The sequence below is a fragment of the Aristolochia californica genome, unplaced genomic scaffold, assembly GCF_029961685.1.
Source record: "Aristolochia californica isolate CCGP_79_NKW_82.1479 unplaced genomic scaffold, dmAriCali1.0.hap1 SCAF_10, whole genome shotgun sequence".
In the NCBI taxonomy this organism is placed as follows: domain Eukaryota; kingdom Viridiplantae; phylum Streptophyta; class Magnoliopsida; order Piperales; family Aristolochiaceae; genus Aristolochia; species Aristolochia californica.
In genome coordinates, this window is record NW_027181771.1 from 23,019,980 (window position 1) to 23,042,861 (window position 22,882).

Here is a 22,882-nt window from a genome sequence, read left to right on the forward strand (position 1 = left end):
TCTCTCTAGAACTAGTTCATCATTTTCTTTCTTTACTAAGCATTTGTCCTTTTCAAATGAAACTTTGTTTCCTTTATAAAAAAATTAACTAATGTTAAGCAAGTCATGCATCAACCCTTCTACATAATACACATCAGATATGAAAGAGGTTGAGGTACTTATTTTACGAATTCCTTTTATGGTACATTTGTTATTGTCTCTGAAACTTACATGACCCCCATCTTTGGGATTGAGTTCAATGAACTTCTTCTTATCACTGGTCATGTGCCTCGAGCAACCTCTATCAAAAATCCAAATTTTTTTTGGTGCCTTGGCTTGGAGACATACCTACATCAGTGTTGAATTTATGGGAAAGATAAAATTTTATTGACTTGTTGTAATCAGTGTACATGAACCTCTACTTATAATAGAGGAAGGTAGTAGAGTCCAATTACAATAAAACTACATTTGTCCCAATTACACCCAAACTCTAACACTGAAAGATAAGTCCTAGCATAATTAAATAACTCAATATAGATAAAAGACAAACCTAACTCAAACTAAAACTCTTCTAGGACGTGACCATTAGATAAAGATAATTTCTTGAGTCCTTCTTGATCTTCCAACTGATGTGATAAGGATGCCAACTCATGGTAATCATTGTGGGCCCTACTTATTATGGCCTTGGGCCCATCTTGTGACCTTCTTTGGTTATTTGGCCCATCTTATTATACTCTTAGATATGTGGGCCTTCCTTGATCGTGTGGGCTTGAGCCTTTTCTTCCAACAATCATGAAAAGTTTAACCCTTAGAGATCCATTTTAGGTTGGGACCCTTTAGGATAACATTTGAGGTTCTAGCTTATTTGGGCTTCCAAACTCGTTTGCTCAACTTCATTTGGGTTACTACAACCTTTTTGGTTGATTTGGGTTTGATGCCTTTTTAATTCTTAACTTCACAAATGTGATCATAGTGACTCATCTCATTGCAATAGTGGCATCTAATGTGAGGAATGGGAGAAAAATTATTGTTTTGCTTTGTACTATTCTTTCCAACTTTCTTCTTAGGTGTGGATTTGAGAGAGAAGTTTGACTTGATGTTCTAAGTCTAAACTGTTCTTTTCAAATGCAAGTCAATCACATGGTAGCTTGTCTATCAATCCATTTATTCTTGAGGCATTTTCTATAAATATTTCATTAGCTTCCTTCATGACAACAAGCTCTTCTTTGAGCCTTGCAATCTCATGTAATTGAGCATTGCATTTTTCTTTATATTTGTTTAGACAATGAATAGACTTTTTTCTTCAATTGCATCCCAATCTGAGATCAAGACTTTCTTCTTTTTGTTCTTGGGATTTTTGCTTGTAGATGGGGTTCTTTCTTCAAGCTTTGGATATTTGTTCCTTCTAAGTCCTAGTTTCCCACACTCAAAACAAACATTAGTTTCCTTATAGAATTTGTCATTTTGAGTTCTATATTGGCCTTTTATGAAATTCTTCTTTTTCCTATAGATTCTTTGAAGATGTCTAGTGATGAAACTGACGTCATCAGAGCTTTCTTCACTAGAGTTACTTTCAACACTCGTCTTGGCCGTAAGCGCAATTTTCTTAGCTTGCTCTTCCTCAACATCTTGAGGTTCCATGTCATAAGTGAGAAGGATTCACAGTAGCTCTTCTGAGCTTATAGTTCTAAAGTTACATTCTCATGCAAGGTTATCTTCCTCGTCTCTCTTGACTTTGGAAGTGCCTTGAGTAGCTTGTCATTTTGTCTATAGAAGGAAGTCTCTTCTCCTAGATTGTTCAACTCATTAATTATATGAGTGAACCTAGATTTCATCTCAGATATTGACTCACCTAGTTTCATTTTGAATTCATCATCTTGGGCTAGCAATAAGCTAATTCTAGAGTCTTTTACTCTAGTGATTCCTTCATGTGTGACTTCTAGTTTATCCCACATTTTTTTTACAATTTTACATGTGGAGACCCTATTGAACTCATTTGGTTCTAGGTTTAAGGCCTTAGAGATTGTCTTGAGCTGCTCTTTGTCTTTCCTAGTTAGCTCATTGAATTCATTTTCAATTGGAAGGCCATATTCAAGTTTTTGAGGCTCAAAAGGACCATTCTTGGTTACATGCTATATTTCCAAATTCATAGATTGAAGAAAGAACTTCATTCTTACCATCAAATATCCCTAGTTTGTTCCATTCAACAAAGGTGGATAGTTGGCATATTGTTCTTCGGTAAGGAACAATTTATCTTGAGATGCCATTTATTTTTTTTTCAAAATCAAGAGGATTTTGATTTCAATTTAGTGTTTCGCCTACTCTGATACCAATTGTTGGCTCAATGGCTTCTCAAGGGGAGGATGAATTGAGAATATCGAATAAAAATTAAGTTGCACGTGTAATAAAAAATCATGCATAAAAGTAAATCAAACCATACATACACCATAGGAGACAATTTTTTTTTTTTTTTGTTATTGATGTTCTCCTATTGGTATTCACTGCCCAAGAACCATTGCTTGGGAAATTTCACAAATAAAAACCTCTAATAGCCGAAATTACATAAAGAGATTTTGGCTCTCTTTAAGCCACTTTTAGATCAATACATTTATTTTATAACACCAATCTTCCAAAGAGATTGCTACTAGATTCTAGCTCTAGGAGGCCCTTTGTATCTAGATTCTATAGGTTCTAGATGAACCTTTCACAAATTTAAGTAAAAATAAATGAAAAATGTACACCCTTACTTGGAGAGATCATTCTCCTTGAGAGATCCAAGCTTCCTCTTCCTTGACAATACAGTATGTTTCTCACACCAGAAATACTATCCGAGAGAGTCTTCTCTCTATTTCATCTCAATGAGTTTCGGTGAGACCGAAACTTCTCCCCGATTCATCTTCCTGGCGCACACACAGGCACCGATACGAAATTCCGAGGGAGTTCTGTAAACCTCTCAGTTCCAGTAAGTCCTAGACTTTGTTCTTTCGACTACAGCCTCAAATAGCAGCACCGATAACGGCGACAACAACGGGGACGAATGGTAACTCCTGCAACAGTGAAGGAAACATCGTCGTTCTTCTCGAGTCTCTCTTTATGTCGAGAGACTCTGTTTCGTACTCTATTTCTATTTCGGAAAAAAAGTTGAAGTCCCGCCCTACAGCACCGGCAACGGCGACGCCAATGGCATCACACAACAGCTCCGGCATCGGCGTCCAGCCAACAGAGTGCCTGTTAAATCTTGCCTTTTCTATACTTTTTTGTCACTTTTCGGTTTCCAGCCCAACTCGCAAGTCGCCACGCAATTCACGAAAGAGCACACACAGTTTGCCAACAATGAGGTGACTTGCCATTCCCAATCAACCGCCCAAAGTGCGTAATAGACCTACCTTGTTCCCGCCAAAAATCTTTTCAAAATGTATTCTATGTGCCCTCACCCCCTCTTTGTCTAAGCAAACGAGAAATCACAAAAAATAAAACAAATTATGATTATTCTCAATAGTGAACAAACAATGAAATACGAGACTCTCTACGCGTAATGTCCTTGTTTTGGCAATAGAGACAAAGTCTTCCGGTTGAGGGACTCTGTTCGTACACCGTCTCTATTTTGGCAACAGAGTCGTGTGCTGTGGACCAGACTCCATAGTCCTCAACAAAGACATCTCAATTGTGAAGCTATTTTAAAGAAATGACATAATATGATCAAGAAAGTAAGCTTCTTTCATTGCCAAATCAATTGACTTCGGTTTAGTCTATCTCAAATACTACGACTATAGCTTCATACGTGAATGTATGTTTTGTCGCTTGGACGACAAAGGATCACTCACGCTCCAAGACTCCCTCATCTTCCCTTCACATCAGAACATCAAGAATATGGGTTTATGCAATGGGGTCATCTTCTAGTGCAAGAAAATCCACACTAATCTCAAGCTCAATTACTATCTCTACAATCCCATTACCAAGTATCTCATGACTCTTCCTCCACTCCCTCCTTTCAGAATGGCCCATGACCCCTTTGATAGTTGTTTCCCTTTTTTAGGTTTAACCCATTATTAGGTAGTTTCCCATAGATGTAAGGATAGTAAGCCTGAGTTTGGATTATATGTTAAAAGGGATTTGGTCTAGAAATAAGCCTGAGTTTTCTCCATCAATGGGTTTCTCTGCAAATTCCTGGAATTTTGTCTACCATGACTGAAGGTATGCATCTTGGGTTTCCGATTTTCTTTTTATGAATTTTATATTGCTTTCAAAATTCTGAATTTCATTTGGAATCTCTCATCTTGATTACAATTCCATTATTTATTTATTTTCGTAAAATGTTATCTATGTTTTTATTCTGCTGTAAAAAAAATAAAAATTTACTTGTCGTTTTAGAGTAGAGGAGGATGTAGCCTTACGATGAGGCCTTATGAGCCCCGCGCTTCTTCGATCACCAGTGGTGGCACGTGCGACTGTCAATACATTGTGTGCCTATTGGATCTCAATCATGTTGGCGCTCCCTGGCTAGACAACGTCCAAGAGAGGCAATGATGTTTTCGAACAGCATTCTCGGCCAGATAGGATGACTGCACTGGTGCGTCAGAGTAGGTTGCACTTAGTGCGCTGGAGGTGCCGGCATGTTAGTGGGAACAGAAAATGCCCACAGCCAGTCGTCAGCCATTGTTCGGGGGGTTTGCAGAGGGGATCGTCGACGAGGGGATTCGAACGACATGGCTCATTGTGTGCGCTGGCGTCGAACCATCGACGTTTCTTGTGCATTTTCTTCCCAACTCCCGGTTGGTCCCGTTCCTCACTTCCAGTCGCCTGGAGACCGGCGTTGCACATAACTGATTCTCGATCGAGAAATGTTGCTTCGGTGGGTGGCAATGAACACCAGATTTTGCGTCGAAGCACAACAAAGAGGAGCAATCACAAAGCACCGAGAGAGAGACGTTGTAATGGAAGCATGTGTACACCAACGTGTTGCACTCGTCGGACGCACACCGGCGACAATAGCACCAGAGGAAGGAGACGGTGTCATGGGGATGGTGAGTAGAGTCCCGAACAGACGAGATGCCTGGCTATGAGCAGCCGAGAGCAGCATGAACGAACATAGTAGAGACCTGTGCTTTGTGTGCCGGTGTTCCGTGCTCTCATTGGAGCGCAGCCAAGGCCTGGTGCACGACATCGTGCTCGCCAGCTGTCCCGCACCACTATACGCGCAAGAGCACCAAACGTGCTCATGGCCCATCCAAGCCCAGTGTTATCATTGGATACATTTAATTCATATATAAATAACAGGAAAATAGAATATTTTATTTTTCATTCTTTTTCATTTTAGTTCATATGAATTAAATAATTGGAAATACATATATGAATTTTTAATATGCATGTGTTAGTTAATTTTTATCTGTATAAAAATTTATTTTGTTTTTATGCATACTTAATCTTCTATGCATATTATGATCGACCTAAATATAAGAAATTAATAATTGGCATAAATTTTAGTCAATTATTTTGATGTAATATTTTGGTTTACATTTGAATAATTAAGTAATAACCACAACATTCTTAATTATGAAAAATTTCTAGTGACATTAAGTTTAGTCACATAAAGTTAATGACATACAAACTTGAGAATAACCATGGAAAGCTTATAATTTAACCTCATGTAGTAATTGTTATATTTAAGTGAGTAATTTGGATTGGATAGAAACATTTAAAACAATTAGTTACTCGCCCACAACAATAGAAAATTCCTTTAGAGATAAATTTATGATGCCATTATAAAGTGATATAAATTGTTTATGTGTCATAATCTAAGCCTAATCACATGTTGATTTATTTGTTTGAATTTATTTACGTGGGTAAATATTCAATTTACTGTTCCATTGCATGTTTTAGTAAGCATTGTTGTTTATTTTGTTATTCTTCAAACTTTATATGTTCCGAATTTTGATTCCTCCAATATTATTCCTCTGAATGGTAATAATAAAACTCTTTGTTGGTCATTTCTTCTATTAAATAGCACTGACATATATGACTCTTTCATTAGCAAAGTCATCACGTTTTCTCTTGGTTGGTCATATATGACTCTTTCATATCAGCTCTTTATCTCATGTTCTATTTCTTTTTTATAAGATTAACGTATTAGACTCTAGTTGATAAAGTACTGACACGTTTTTGGTTATTCAATTTGTTGTTCTTTATGAAATCCTCTGGTAATGTCATGAGTTAAATTAGCACAAATGAGGAGAACCATGCTTTTAGTTCTGAAGTTATAATTGGATATCTTATTTTTATACCATGTTTTATTTGCTATTTTTTTTATTTGAGTCATTAAAAATATTAGGCATAGGAATTGATTCTTAAAATATTAAGAGAGAAAACAATTAATTGATTGCATAATGAGTACATTGTTTCTCTATTTATAATTAAACCATCCCATGTTCCACTTACAACTTGAATAAAACTCCAAATACGAAACAAAGTAAATCACTATTACAAAAAATTGATAGAATCAAAAGATTTCTTATGCAAGATTCTTTCCCATGAGACTCAAAAAAGACTTTTTCATACTAATTCTTCCACCATGACACTTCTTTACCATGAAAATCATATTAGACTCTTCCATATTCGCTTCTTCAACACTCCTCTCAAATTGGAGTTCTTAACCTTCGCATGAAAAGAAATTTTCATCTCTATCCTCCTCCTTACTTAGATGTTCTTTACCACCACTTCTCAACACCTCTTCTTTTGAACTTCTCCTTCTACTTCTCTCCATTAAGTAACCCTTTCCATTTAAAGAGGCCCAAGTTGTACATAGCAAATATGAGAGAAGAAAGCATCACTCTAGCCAAACAATAAAACTCCATATTCCTTTCAAAATGGTATATGTTTGAAAAAAGACTCCTTTCAATTTCAAAGGCAGACATACCCAATTTTAGTGCATGAAAAAAAGAAAGAGTATTCACAATTTTAATGGTAGCTCACAAAAATATACTACTTTGGTGAATAAAAAAACTTAACTCACTCTGACTGTTGGGTGCACTCTTGTTCTATGTAGGAAGTATAGCCAGTGCTCTGAAGTGATAAAAAAAATACAAGAAATATCATTACTTATTTCAAAATTCTAGAATTTCTAGAGGACTAACAAAAGTGACCATTGTTTTATACCAATAAGGTGACAAAAGAAGTAGAATGATAACAAAAAATTAACCAGAATAGTAACTAACCAAAGGAGCAAAAATTGACTAAAAATGTTGACCACAAGAGTTTGACTAAACAATTGACTCAAAAAAATTACAAGAATTTTAATAATAAATTAAATACAATGGAGATATACCTTGGAGAAAGGGGGAATGTACCATGGAGTTTAACTAGAAAATTAGTTGGAGTTAACTGCAGTATCATATTCATATGGCCTTCGAGCAAAACAATCTTTCCTCATGGACACTCTTAGAATCCCAACATATGGCCTAACTTACTATGATGAAAGAAGGCTAGTTTGCCTCCCAAATGAAGAAGAAATAACTTTAAAGAACAAAAAAAAGAGCTTTGAAAATAAGGGAAACTTATTTGCACAAAATGAAGATGGTTTACACTTGTGGTTACAAAGCCTACTTATATGCAAACTAGGGATAAGAATCCTTATCCCTTCATCTTAGATGGATCAATATGATCTTCCCACCTAAGTACGAGGTTTACCCCTTTATTTAAATTCAAACTTGGCATTGTCACAAATGCCTAAATAAGCTCATAAAATATAATGCAAGAGCATTTGAATCGATCCGAGTTAAAATTTAAATTTTAAACGAGACAAAGAAATTGATAGCCAGCCTCTACAGTTTGAATGCATGTGTGCCACTCACCTACACACGTGCCTTGCCTATGTGGCTCACCCACGCACCTCACCTATATCCTCACCCACGCCTGTGTGGGGGGCAAGGGTTGGGTCAGGCTTAATTAAATAACACATTTAATGTAATACATAACTATCTTGATCATAGCTAATACTAATTAATTAATGACATTATGTATTTACTAATCATATAATTACTGATTAAGTAAGAAATAATTAAATACCCGATGATTTATGCTAATTAATCGGCCAAGTGACCTATTCAATGTAATAAATAATCAATTATTTAATAGAAAAAGTAGTAATAACTTACTTATCTAATTAATTAAACACATTCTAGTTATATAATTAGGATGGGTGACTTCCTGAGAAGTCTTCGTGTTGCACCCCTTTTTGCCTTATTTTCCACTGCCACCAGCTAATTTCTCCATCGCATTGCTTCGTTTAGGGGGTGACAAAACACATTTGTATATATAGTTTATTTTTTTTAAACAGTTTGAAACTTTTGGGTAGAGAGAAGAGGGGAAAAAAGGAAAAAAAGTATGATTTTTTTTAGTTTTTCTTTATTAATGCAGTTCGCTACACTTTCGACACGGACGATCAATGTTTTATTCTTTAACCCAACAAAATGGCGCTCCTTTTTTATTTTTTAAATCTCGATTTTTGCATAAGATTATAATTTTTATTTTATTTTATGTAGGGAATGTGGAAAAGACCGACAAAACAGGGGGGTATAGTGAAGCCGAGGAAGGGATTGGTAGCATGGAGAGGGTAACACAAATGAGTGCGAACATACTAGCACCAATGCACTAGATCCCATCAGACCTCAGAAGTTAAGTGCGCTTGGATGAGACTAGTACTAGGATGGTTGACCTCCTAGGCAGTCCTCGTGTAGTACCCATTTTTTTCCATTTTTCCTTTGCCACTAGCTAATTTGTCCCTCGTAATGCAACGGTTAGGGGCGGCAAAACATTTTTTATATATATTTTGTTTTCTTTTTTAACGATTCAAAATGTGGTATCCCATAACAATGATATCCTTTCACAATAATTAGAAATGAAAATTATTATTTTGTACGTGACTTTTAAATTTTATCCAAAACTACACCTTAGCTAAGATTTTTTGGTCTAAAGGCAATAGAAGTGAAAATTATTCATAAAGATGTTTTATTTCTTGAATAGTTTCGCATATTCTAAATCATTAGAGTTCCCAATGTAGCAATTCAATATCTTCTTTTACATTTCTTTTGGTTTCAAACTAGGAGTAAGTTTGTAAGAGTAAGAAAGTCTCATAGAGATGTTCTCATCTTGAATATCATCTATTTTAAAATCATTGATGATGAGATTCATCTTGGATATAATAAATGTTTTGGCTGAATTTATTTTAAAATCCATCAATATATATGTGAGATTTTGTGATTTGTTTGCTATGTTGTTTTGAGTCTATAGTGTAAATTAAGGAAATGACTAGTGTGCAAGAAGCATGAATGAAGAAATGAGATAGAACTCATATTATAAAATCAGCAGATCTTTTTTGAGTAGTAAAAGAAGAAGAAACCAACCTCATAAGGAGTTTGAGATAGAGGCCAGCAAATAAAGAAGCCACGGAAATGAGATAAGTTGAAAACCTAAAATCCCAAAATCTCATTTGATGTCTACAAATGAAAAACTAAAGGCTCAAAAGGAACTACAGAGTATGGTGAAATAAATGGAGCCTAGGGCTAGTTTAGAGAAGAATTTGGGAGAAATGTGAATGAAACCAAATGAAGGGTCGTGCATAAAAGAGATGAAGAAGTCATCTCAAGTTGAGAAAGTTGGTCATGAGACCAAGAGTGTCAAATGAGCATAATTGGTAAGAAAATTGAAAAGGAGAAAGAAGCAGAAGGGTAAAGAACGAGAAACTGTAGCCCAAAAGGAGGTTATACACTCTAGACAAGGGTCTTGAAAATTAGCTTCTAGGGAACCACTTAGTAAATCTAGGTGAAAGTAGAGCCTAGCTAGCTTAGCTTCAGAAGTGAAAATTGACTAACAATTTTGACCAGTGTTTTAGTCATTGCATATGGTTTTGTGAGTATGAAATGAGACATGTAGTCCCAAGATCCCTAAAAAGAGAGTTGTGTTTTGATTGTGATATTACTTGAGACTACAGAAATCTTGAAAGCATGAAAATAAAGGGAGGGTAAAATTTAAGGGGGAGTACAATTACAAGCTAATGTACATATCTTAGGCGTAGTAGAATGCAATAGCCAGAGAGAGACCATTGCATGACGTCGGGGGAGCATCACTATAAGGGGAGCATACCTATAGTCTCCATTATAAATTTTGATGATATCAAAAGGAGGATAAAATTTGGAGTGAACGTATAAAAATCCACACAAAGTCAACATAGCATTGAACTTTGGGGAGTTAAGATGAAAGAGTTTGATTTTTGTATTTGGTATTCCTTTTATGCATTCATAACATTTGTATCACTAAAAACTTATGAGTGTCTGCTATAAAAATGTAGGGAATATTGGTTTTAAGAACCCCATTGAGATAATTTTTATGATAACAAACACTCAAGTTACCAATTATATGTCTTAAGTATGTTATGTAGTTTAAAAATTCCTCAAAGAAAATTTTTGTGTTCATTTTATGCACTCATAAAATTTGTATTACTACAAACTTATGAATGTTTGTCATCATAAAAATGGAGGGAATGTTGGTCTTAAGATCTCCATTGAGATAATTTTGATGATAACAAACACTCAAGTTACCTATTATATGCCTTAAAGTATGTTGTGTAGTTTAAAAATCCTTCAAAGGAAATTTCTAGTAGCATATCCATTTGATTGGCTATGGTCCACTTCAACTATCCATATAAAATTAGAAATATTAGATTCTATGATTCCATTAATTTATCTTGAGTTTTCTCTTAAGGTCTAGTGTAGAAGAAGAAGAAGGAAGGAAATTGAAGAAGAGAGGAGAAAGAAAAGCTACACAAGAGAAAGAGAGTTAAGAGGAAAAGAAAGAGAAGTTTAGAGCATGCTCCTCTCTTCTCCCTTGGAAAGACTAAATTTAGACAAAGTTGCCCATTTATATAAGTGATATAGATGGATAGACATATAACAAAAAACATTATAATTTAGCCTTTTCCCTTCTCCAATGCTCCCCTCAAGTTGATGCAGACACATCATAGGCACCCAATTTGGAACAAGTATGCAAAAGTGGTCTCATTGCAATCTCTTTAGTGAAGATATCAGTCACCTGGCTTTGGGAAGAGACATATTGAAGGCAGATAATCCCAACTGATTTATTTTTCTCAAATGAAATGATAATCAATCTCATTATGTTTTGTTCCTTTAGAAAAGACTGAATTGTAGATAACTGAAATAGTTGTTTGATTGTCACAGTGAAGTTTCATTGAGGTAGATTCAAAGAGAAGTGACTTCACCCATACTATTTCACTCAATGTATGTGTCATTGCTCTCTATGTTGCTTTTGCACTGGATTAGGTAACCACGTTCTATTTCTTATTTCTACAGTCTAGGAACTTATTTATATTATTGAACTCAAAATGTTTTTTGAAAGAAATCTTGAAAAGCAAATGGAAAGAAACTTGATAACTCAACGAAACCCCAATAAAGTATAACAAATTTTTTTTCACATTACTTTGTAAGCATTGAACCGGACCTAATCTTACTTGGTCCAATTACTATAGGACCAGACAAACGAGCCGGATCTTCCAGTTTTAAGCTAAATCTATTTTCCCTATATAAGAAAAAAAAATCATTGAACCGATGGGTCAGTTTCGGTTTTGACACCACTCATCCATGTGGCAGTTTGCCTAATGGCACTTTCTGCTTCCATCCTAAAATGATTACTGACACAGCAACATCTGTCACGCCCCATCGTCAGGTTTTTTACAACCAATTTTATGAGCGCATTGAATGTCTGAATTTTTTGTTACAATCAGAAATGTGTAAACAAGAGTTATATAAAGCAGAAGGGAGTTAGAGCAATGAGAGTAGGGGAAAGAGAATCAAGAGTGTTTTGTCTTTCCTTTCATCTTCTTCTTCTTTTCTGTCTTGTAAAGAAATTGCAACAGAGAAGAGGAACAACATAGCTGTTCAAAGATGTGATCCTCTTTTTTCTAGGAGAGTGGTTTCCTATATTCCAATCGATCCATTTGTAAGCCTTTTCTTATTCATTCATCTGTTTAAAATGTGCTAATTTGATTCTCTCTCCATCGCTATTTGAATCCTCTTTGTTTTTTTCCTTTAATGGTGCTTTCTTAAATCTTCTCAACTCAATTTAAGGTCATCTGCTTGCTTATCATAGGTAAACACTACGGAGTCTGACAAGAATTTTATTGGAGTTCCGCTAGTACCTGAGATATTGACAAGTTGAACAATCCAGTTTTTCAATTTGAAATGCTCAACCCAACCAGTTCAGCATTCAATTTGACAAACGTGATGGTTCAAAGTAGCAGCTGGCTGGGTTGAGCATTCAATTTGAAAGTCTCGAGTACAAGTGGTCAACATCCCTGGATAGTTCGAAGTAGAAGTTGAGGTCAATGGTGAGCATATCGAAAGCTTCATTTAGGGAGGGGATGTCTTTGAAAGTGGGCTTGTCACAAATCGACCCTTGACCTTGAGACTCTTCAGGTTCAGCTTGCTTATCTCCATCTCTTTAGCCAAAGTTGATCAATCTTCATTACTTTCATTTTTTAGAGATTTGAAACCATTGAAATTGTATGCATCAGGTTAAGTTGAGTGAAGATATCAATGGACAAGAGAACAAACAGTCCACTTTTATGTAGTTCTTCATCCAACGAATATCGTCAAGTTCAAGCTACTTAACTCCACTCTTAATCTCTTCAGTTGAAGATGATCAATCTTCACTGACTTCAGTGAGTTGCAGCAACTCAAAGTCAAGTCCTCGAGAAGAGGGGACCCACTAATTATCTCACCTAATTGATCACCAGTAGTGGCCACACGATAGAGAGCAACACTTCTTAGGGTTTTGAAACCCTTGACATCTTGTGGGGGCTACAGTATCCCGCAAGTTAAGTTGAGAGATGATATTGATAGACAAGAGAACAAAGAGTTTGACATTCTGAATTTATTCGTCCCCCACCTGATATCATCATCCTCTGTTGAGTCTGAGTGCCTTACACTTCCACTCAAATCAAGCACAAGCTCCCCAAATCCTTCGACTTTGACAAATTTAATCCATTCTGTGAGATCGGATGAGTATCTGAGACAAAAGAATGGGAGAAACTTCTTAATCTTCTCCGGAGTATGGAGTTGTAGAAGTTAGTAAACAACTTGTACATCCATAATAGTGTCAAGCCTATAATAGCTTCTTTAAATTTGTTGTGACCTCCTTGTCAAGCCTATAATAGTGTTGTAAATCCATAGGGTTTCCACATGTTTATCCATTGCCTAGATAGAATTGATGTCATCACTGCACACTTCAATGGAAGAAAAGAGTGGATGTAGTTGAATAATATTTTATAGTAGCCCTCTGATATTGCCAGTCTTCTGAGTAAAGGTTCTCTTATGCTTTTTGTTTGTTACACACTGGTATTTGTGATCTGAAATAACAAAAAAAGTATTGTGTTAATCAATCTATTTTATGGGCAAAAACTTGAGTTCAAGTGATCTATATCCCTGGATAGTTTGAATTAGAATTCGAGGTCAAGGGTGAGCATCTCTGTAGCTTCATCCAGGGAGGGTGTTGTTGAAAGTGGGCTTCTTCCAAACTCAACCATTGTACTTAAGACTCTTCAGGTTCGGCTTACTTATCTCCATCTCTTCAGTCGAAGATTATCAATCTTCATTGCTTTCATTTTTTAGAGATTTGAGACCATTGCAAATGTAATGAGGCTCCTTTATGCATCAGGTAAAGTCAAGTGAATATTTTGATGGACAAGAGAACAAACAATCCGATTTTCTGAATTTCTTCATCCATCGAATATCATCAAGTTCTATCTACTGAGCTCCTATTGCAGACAAATCAATCCATAGGGTTCAAAAAACAAATGAATATTATGTTGGTGTTGTTTGTGATACGAAATCAATATTCTGTAACTCTCCAAATTCTCAATAAAATTGTAAAGACACATTTTCTGTGTACAGTAATGAATCTTCTGAGGGCTGTACATTTATTCCTTAACTTGTTCCCTCGACAGGATTGTTTGCTGCATTGAAGAGATGATTCGCTACTTCCTCTCACCCCCTCAACCTCTTAAGCAAAACGAGAGTTGAGTGAAAATCCGAGAGATAACAGAAAATCAGATTGATTTTGGATCTTCAAAGAAACGAAAGTGATAATGACAAAATCTCAAAACCCAATTGCGATTTCCGTTTGACAAGTTGGAACCGATTTCAGTTAAACTCAATTAGGTTCGATCTTGACTATGACTCTTTGTCGAAAATCTACCGAGCAAACGTCTTTCTGCTGTTGTAACTCGCTGCTCATCTAATCATCGTCTCTGCACGCTCAGCTTTGACTCCCACATGTTAGTCTCTTTGCTCTTCTCTCTTCTATTTTATTTTCCATTTCAGCTTTTTGTCCCTGTTCTTCTTCTTTCTTTTCCGTTTCAGCTATGTTTCTCTTCTCTTCAGTATTTTCTGCTTTAGGGCAGTTTTTCATATACGAACGAGGAAGATAAGCAAGGAGGAGAGGATTTCTCTGTATCTATGATAAATATTGGCATATCAAGAACGTATTGTTTATATGTATGATGCATTAGTTGATGCATATTGCATTTAGACATTAACTTTTATTTATTATTTGTATTTAAGGTTTAGGGTTTAGGGTTGTGGTTCAGAATTGGGTTTTTGAAAACATGGTCTTGAACACACAAGTCAAGAAATAAGGTTGTGGGAAAAAGAAATGAGCAGGGTTGGAATTGGCCAAGGTGGGGTTTAGAGGTCATGTTTGGAGTGAGGGTTAGATTTTGGTTGATAATAAGGTCAAGGAAACAGAAACACATGTGGGTAAGAATCAATTTTCTACTTTTGGAACTTTTACTTGCTTGAGTTGTTTTTTGAAAACCTAAATATATTTTCGAATATGATGGAGTCGAGGGAAAGGGAGCAACCTCTATCCAAAATCCAAATTTTTTTTGAGCCTTGGCTTGGAGACATACCAACATCACGAAAAGTCTAACCCTTAGAGATCTATTTTAGGTTGGATCCTTTTGGGTTAAAATTTGAGGTTCTAGTTGATTTGGGTTTCCAAGCTTGTTATTCCAACTTCTTTTGGGTTACTACAACCTTTCTGGTTGATTTGGGTATCCCATGTTTTTTTGATGCCTTTTTCATTCTTAATTTCTTAAATGTGGGCATAGTGACTCATCTCATTGCAATAGTGGCATCTAATGTGAGGAATGGGAGAAATTTTCTTATTTTGCTTTGTACTCTTCTTTCCAACTTTCTTCTTAGATGTGGATTTGAGAGATGGAAGTTTGACTTGATGTTCTAAGTCTAAACTCTTCTTTTAAAATGCAAGTCAATCACATGATTGCTTGTCTATCAATTCATTTTGTCTTGAGGCATTTGCTATATATCTTTCGTTACCCTCCAACAAGCTCTCCCTTGAGCCTTGCAATATTATGTAATTGAGCATTGCATTTTTCTTTATATTTGTTTAGACAAAGAATAGACTTTTTTCTTCAATTGTCTCCCAAACTGAGATCAAGACTTTCTTCTTTTTGTTCTTGGGATCTTTGCTTGTAGATGGGGTTCTTTCTTCTAGCTTTGGATATTTGTTCCTTCTATGTCCTAGTTTCCCACACTCAAAACAAACATCAATTTCCTTATAGAATTTGTCATTTTGAGTTCTAGCCTTCTATGAAATTCTTCTTTTTCCTATAGATTCTTTGAAGAAGTCTAGTGATGAAACTTACGTCATCAAAGCTTTCTTCACTAGAGTTACTTTCAACACTCGTCTTGGGCTTAAGAGCAATATTTTTAGCTTGCTCTTCCTCAACATCTTGAGGTTCCATCTCATAAGTGAGAAGGATTCATAGTAGCTATTCTGAGCTTATAGTTCTAAAGTTATCATTCTCATGCACGGTTATCTTCCTTGCCTCTCATAACTTTGGAAGTGCCTTGAGTAGCTTGTCATTTTGTCTATACAAGGAAATCTCTTCTCCTAGAATGTTCAATTCATTAATTATATGAGTGAACCTAGAGTTCATCTCAGCTATTGATTCACGTAGTTTCATTTTGAATTCATCTTCTTGGGCTAGCAATAAGCTAATTCCAGAGTCTTTTACTCTAGTGATTCCTTCATGTGTGACCTTTAGTTTTTCCCAAATTTCCTTGAAAATTTTACATGTGGGGACCCTATTGAACTCATTTGGTTCTAGGTGGAAGGCCTTAGAGTTTGTCTTGAGCTGCCCTTTCTCTTTCCTAGTTAGCTTATTGAATTCATTTTCAATCGGGACCCACTCTGATACCAATTGTTGGCCCAATGGCTTCTCAAGGGGAGGAGGAATTGAGAATATTGAATTAACATTAAGTTGCACGTGTAATAAAAATCATGCATAAAAGTAATTCGATGTAAAACAAAACATGCACACACCATAGGAGACAAAAAAAAAATTGTTATTGAAGTTCCCCTATTGGTATTCACTGCGAGAGAACCATTGCTTGGGAAATTCCACTATTCAAAAGCTCTAATAGCCGAAATTACATAAAGAAATTTCAGTTTTCTTTAAAGCACGTGTAGCTCAATACATGTATTTTACAACACCAATCTTCCCAAGAGATTGCTATTAGATTCTAGCTCTAGCTGGCCCTTTGTATCTAGATTCTATAGGTTCTTGGTATACCTTTCATAAATTTAAGTAAATATAAAGGAAAAGTGTACACCCTTACTTGGAGAGATCATTCTCCTTGAGAGATCCAAGCTTCCTCTTCCTTTGCAACACAATGTGAAGTGATTGAAGGAGCTTGACTATATGAAAGCAAGGATGGGATGGAAAGAGACTTGAAATTTCAAAGAATATGAGTCACTCCTTCACTCTAAATCATTTTTCAGAGATTTTGCAAGATTGAGAGTAAATGCTTAGGATATTTGAAAATAATGCTCATTAAAATTTTCAATACAATGTTTGGTGGGGTATTAAAAACTTTACCAACTCAAACTAGTCATTTTTCCCGTTAGCAAAAATCAGTACTTTGATTGATTGATCATTGTTATGTGACTAATCGATCAATTGATCATAACAACTACTTTTTTATTAGACAGTGACATATTGATCGATGGACTGATTGATCAATATGTTATAGTTGGTCTAGAAAAGTTAAGTTACTCATTCATTGCCTACGGGATGATCGATCAATCAGAACTCCCTCTGACTATGCAATACAAATATGATCGATTAGTGCATTTCCTATGATCAATCATGTTTTATGCCTCAGACTTGCAAGATTTTGTTTGATTGGCAAGATTATATCTGATCGATCAATCAGGTGGGGTGATCAATCATTCCATGTAAAATTTGTTTGCCTGGGTAGAATTGATCAATCAATCCAAATGGGATGATTGATCAGGCTCCATAGCATGAAATAGTCATGTTCTAGATGATGGATCAATCGACTATGGTTTCTCAATCATGCTTTATATTTCTGGCCCCTGCACTTCTAGATGATCGATCACTCCAGTCTCACTTCAACTATGTTGACATTTAAAATATGAGAATGTTTTTTCTCTAAGTTCTCTAACAAGTTCTAAGTGATGTTCTTAAACATATCTATATGCATTTTGTGACTTAAAGCTCCAATTTCACAATTGCACTTAACGAAGGGAGTTTAGGAATACTCTCTTACATTGTGACTGAGTATGGACATTTAATTTTTACATTTGAACTCTAGTCTTCTCGTTGTCTTCTTCCTCGTGGGTGCTTCTTCTAGTGATGTCCTTCATTGATGCTCGAGATATTGTGTAGGCTTGATCGTTTTGAAGTTTTAAACCTTGAGATGCATTGACTCTTGAAGGTGAAATATCTGAATACTTAGTTTTTCAAATTGTTTGATCAATTTAGTTATGTTATCATAAAAAATAACATAGGAGTCAACCTATGCTCAACACTTAGCCATGAATTTGAAGTGCCTCACATTTATACTCTGTGATCCACTTGTCCCATACTCTGAAATTAGAAGAATGGAGGTCTTCAACTTGAGTTTTTCAAGCATGCTAAGTATTTTCTTTTACATTCATAGTTATTTTAGTACTTTGTTTGGTTGATTTGAGTTTTGATAAATTACTTTATCTGAGTTTTGAATTTTGATATCAAAACTCTTTGAAGAGATTATTGTATACTTTTAATTTTTATACATAGTGGTGCCAATCATATTGGTAGAACCACTGAAGTATTTTTTATATTATATTATGTTGTTCCATTGATCGATCTGTCTATCAAGGGACATATTGTGCTTGATTGAAAAGCAAGAGACCTTTGTCATTTGTTAACTTGCTAAGCATCTATACTTAGTGTTGTCGTAAGTCCCTACGTGGAAAAGTGTTGTTTTTGCCATAAGATCTATGTGGGTTAGTATTTGCTATTGCCATAAAACCATGTCCGGTCAAGTGTTGTTGTTTCCATAAGTCCATATGTGGGCAAGTATTGTTGTTGATGTTGCTATTGTTGTTGTTGTTGTTATTGTTGTTATTGTTGTTATTGTTGTTATTGTTATTGTTGTTTTAGTAAGTCCTTGTGTGAAAAAAAGTGTTGTTATAGGTTTTTTATTTAGAGTTTGTTAACTATAAGCCCCTAATTGTTAGGGGAAGGTGTTGTAATTGAACCTGTGTGGTTCTAATTTGTAGATGTCGTTTGGCTTGACATAGTGGATCCTTTAACTCCAAGGTAAGAGATCCCTGGGAGTAGAGCCACAATCTAAGATAGTGATTGTGAACCACTTTAAATATCGGTGTTGTGGATGTAATTATGCTAGATTGATTTAAAGTTCATAATTTTTTAGTAAACCTATTCACCCCCTATAAGTTTACTTTGAACGAATCCTTTTCAAACTTTGTCTTAAGTCTCATGCCAAGTGTTAATAGCATTGTGATGGAAAAACCATAGGAACTAGTTCTTAGTTGTGTTTGTTTTCTTGTGAGTGTGGCACACACATGTATTGGAAGGGAATCTTTACTCCTGAGTCTTACTCTTCCCCTCTGCTGCACAACCTAAAGCTACACGAAGAAACATGAACATAGAAGACATGCCCATGGAATGAATCATTAACATAGAAATCATGCCCATGGAAAACCTACAAGAAGATAGGTTCACACCCATGCAAAGGAGACATTATTCTCAGTCATGCAAAACATGCAAAGGGGGGACGTCTTCAAGCATGGATGAATCTCAGCCACCTCAAGGATCTTCTTTAATTAGTTATTCTACAATCACCCACATGAGGGTCACACCACAAGAAAAATTAGCTATTCAAGATTCTCCTACAAATCATACTCAATTAATCAAAATCAATCAAGGATAATTATCCTAACAAATTACTCAATAAAAGGGAGAATCAAGGACAAATGAATCACTAAAGTGAAGAGGATCAAGATCCAATAATCGTAGAAGAAGAATGAAAGGAACAACCCATTGATTTGTTCAAATTGGTAAAGACACCTAGACGACACTAAGACACTTCAATGTGTGGAATTCAAACCTTTGTATTCCCATTTTGTGGGATTTTGGAAAACTATGTAAACCCTTGTATACTTATGTCTTCACACTGATTCAATTCAAGCAATTCTTTTTGTTCCTCTGTTGGTGGTTCAAAGACTTGTTCTTGTGCATTGAAGCGCCTTCTCAAATCTTCCATGATTGCTTGAATTTTCTCACCTTCATCATGTTGAATTTATGAAAAAGAGAAATACTTCATTGACTTATTATAACCAGAGTACATGAACCTCTATTTATAATAGAGGAAGGTAGTAGAGTCCAATTACAATAAAATTACCTTTGTCCCAATTACACCCAAACTCTAACTCTTAAAGATAAGTCCTAGTATAATTAAATAACTCAGTATAGGTAAAAGACAAACATTACTCAAACTAGAACTCTTCTAGGACGTGACCATAAGATAAAGATGCCTTTGTGAGTCCTTATTGATCTTCCAACTAATGTGATAAGGATGTCAGCTTGTGGTAATCATGGTTGATGGTCCTTGGGCCTATCTTGTGGGCCTTTCTTAGTCAGATGGCCCATGTTATAATACTCTTAGATATGTGGGCCTTCCTTGGTCGTGTGGGCTGGAGCCCATCTTCCAACACATCAATTGGCTACTTCACAATCACCTCCTTTATCTATCCTAGACAAGGTTGAGGAAGACCATACATGAAATTTAATGGGATGCCTTTTGTGATTTTCTCTTCTGAAACACTTAAAAAACATCATTTTGGATCTGGAGCTTTTAGTCCTCTTACCAAGGGATGCGTTTGTCACTTATATCATGTATCGAGTAATATGTGTTGGACTTTGGCTGTGTTGATTAGCTTCGAAAGATGATACATAACTAATACAATCCAAAAAATGATGCATATTAGATGTAATGATACAGATATTATCAGTTACGTCAATTCTTGAGGTTGATACTTAACACATTACCCACCTTGTCTACTTTTTAGTGTTGCTAATTATAGCAAGTTAAACTACAAAGACTAAAAAAATCTTAACTAAGGTGTAGTTTTGGATAAAATTGAAAAGTCACCTACAAAATAATAATTGTCATTTCTAATTAATGTGAAAGGATATCATTTTTATGGGATACCAAATTTCCCAAAACTACACCTTAGCTAAGATTTTTCAGTCTAAAGGCAATAGAAGTTAAAATTATTCATAAAGCTGTTTTATTTCTTGAATATTTTTGGATATTATAAATCATTAGAGTTCACGTAGCAATTCAATATCTTCTTTTACATTTCTTTTGATTTCAAACTAGGAGTAAGTTTGTGAGAGTAAGAAAGTCACATAGAGATGTTCTCATCTTGAATATCGTAAATTTTAAAATTATTGATGATGAGATTCATCTTGGATATAATAAATGTTTTGGCTGTATTTATTTTAAAATCCATTAATATATTTGTGTGATTTTGTGATTTGTTTGCTATGTTGTTTTGAGTCTATAGGGTAAATTCAGGCAATGAATAGTGTGCAAGAAGCATGAATGAAGAAATGAGATAGAACTCATATTCTAAAATCAACATATCTTTTTTGAATTAGTAAAAGAAGAAGAAAGCAACCTCATAAGGAGTTTGAGATAGAGGCTAGCAAATAAAGAAGCCACAAAAATGAGATAAGTTGAAAAGCTAAAATCCCAAAATCTCATTTGATGTCTTCAAATGAAAAGCTAAAGGCTCAAAAGGAACTATAGAGTATGGTGAAAGAAATGGAGCATTGGGCTAGTTTATAAAAGAATTTGGGAGAAATGTGCATGAAACCAAATGAAGGGTGGTGCATAAAAGAGATGATGAAGTCACCTTAAGTTGAGAAAGTTGGTCATGAGACCAAGAGTGTCAATTGAGCATAGTTGGTAAGAAAATTGAAAAGGAGAAAGAAGCAGTAGGGGAAAGAACGAAAAAATGTCGCCCAAAAGGAGGTTATATACTCTAGACAAGGGTCTTGAAAATTAGCTTCTAGGGAACCACTTAGTAAATCTAGGTGACAGTAGAGCCATGCTAGCTCAACTTTAGAAGTGAAAATTGACTAACAATTTTTACCAGTGTTTTAGTCATTGTATATGGTTTTACGAGTATGAAATGCGACATGTAGTCCCAAGATCCCTAAAAAGAGAGTTGTGTTTTGATTGTGATATTACTTGAACCTACTTAAGGATGCTTGAATGCATGAAAATAAAGGGAGTGCAAAATTTAAGGGGGAGTACAATTACAAGCTAATGTACATATCTTAGGGGTAGTAGAATGCAATAGCAAAAGAGAGAGCATCGCATGACGTCGGGGGAGCATCACTATAAGGGGAGCATACCTAGAGTCCCCATTATAAATTTTGATGATATCAAAAGGGGGAGAAAATTTGGAGAGAACGTTTAAAAATCCACACAAAGTCAACATAGCATTGAACTTTGGGGAGTCACGATGAAAGAGTTTGATTTGTATATTTGGTATTCCTTTTATGCATTCATAACATTTGTATCACTAAAAACTTATGAGTGTCTTCTATAAATATGTAGGGAATTTTGGTTTTAAGAACCCCATTGAGATAATTTTTATGATAAAAAAAACCGAAGTTACCAATTATATGGCTTAAGGTTGTTATGTAGTTTAAAAATTCTTCAAAGAAAATTTTTGTATTCATTTTATACACTCGTAACATATGTATCACTATAAACTTATGAGTGTTTGTCATCATAAAAATGGAGGGAATGTTGATCTTAAGACCTCCATTGAGATAATTTTGATGATAACAAACACTTAAGTTACCAATTATATGCTTTAAGTATGTTGTGTAGTTTAAAAATCCTTCAAAGGAAATTTCTAGTAGTATATCCATTTGATTGGCTATGGTCCACTTTAACTATTCATATAAAATTAGAAATTTTATATTCTAGAATTCCATTAATTTATCTTGAGTTTTCTCTTAAGATTGAGTGTAGAAGAAGAAGGAAGGAAATTGAAGAAGAGAGGAGAAAGAAGAGGAAGAAGAAGAGGAAGGAGAAAGCTACACAAGAGAGAGAGAATTAAGAGGAAAAGAAAGAGAAACTTAGAGCATGTTCCTTTCTTCTCCCCTGGAAAGACTGAATTTAGACAAAGTTGCCGTTTTATATAAGTGAAATAGATGGATAGACATATAACAAAAAAATCAAGAAAAAAAATTACGATTTAGTCTTTTCACTTCTCCACTACTCCCCCTCAAGTTGGTGCATACACAACATAGACGCACAACTTGGAACAAGTATACAAAAGTGGTCTCATTGGAATCTCTTTAGTGAAGATATCGGTCACTTGGCTTTGGGAAGAGACATATTCAAGGGATATAATCCCACCTGATTTATTTTTCTCAAAAAAATGATAATCAATCTCAAAATGTTTTGTTCCTTTA

At 35.2% G+C, this 22,882-nt stretch overlaps 2 protein-coding genes and 1 pseudogene across 2 annotated transcripts; 1 reads left to right on the top strand and 2 right to left on the bottom strand.

The window, feature by feature from the left end:
* Positions 1-1,658: 1,658 nt before the first annotated feature.
* Positions 1,659-2,428, bottom strand: LOC137942919 (uncharacterized). The gene is made up of 2 exons (XM_068788640.1): positions 2,420-2,428; positions 1,659-2,111 (listed from the first exon to the last, which is right to left on the bottom strand). Exons 1-2 carry the CDS (start codon positions 2,426-2,428, stop codon positions 1,659-1,661), a joined length of 462 nt encoding a protein of 153 aa, XP_068644741.1.
* Positions 2,429-8,598: 6,170 nt separating this feature from the next.
* On the top strand, positions 8,599-8,717 carry LOC137943341 (5S ribosomal RNA; annotated as a pseudogene).
* A 7,181-nt stretch (positions 8,718-15,898) lies between these two features.
* On the bottom strand, positions 15,899-17,739 carry LOC137942920 (uncharacterized). The gene is made up of 2 exons (XM_068788641.1): positions 17,683-17,739; positions 15,899-16,285 (listed from the first exon to the last, which is right to left on the bottom strand). The coding sequence occupies exons 1-2, from the start codon at positions 17,737-17,739 to the stop codon at positions 15,899-15,901; spliced, it is 444 nt and encodes a 147-aa protein (XP_068644742.1).
* Between the last annotated feature and the right edge of the window lie 5,143 nt (positions 17,740-22,882).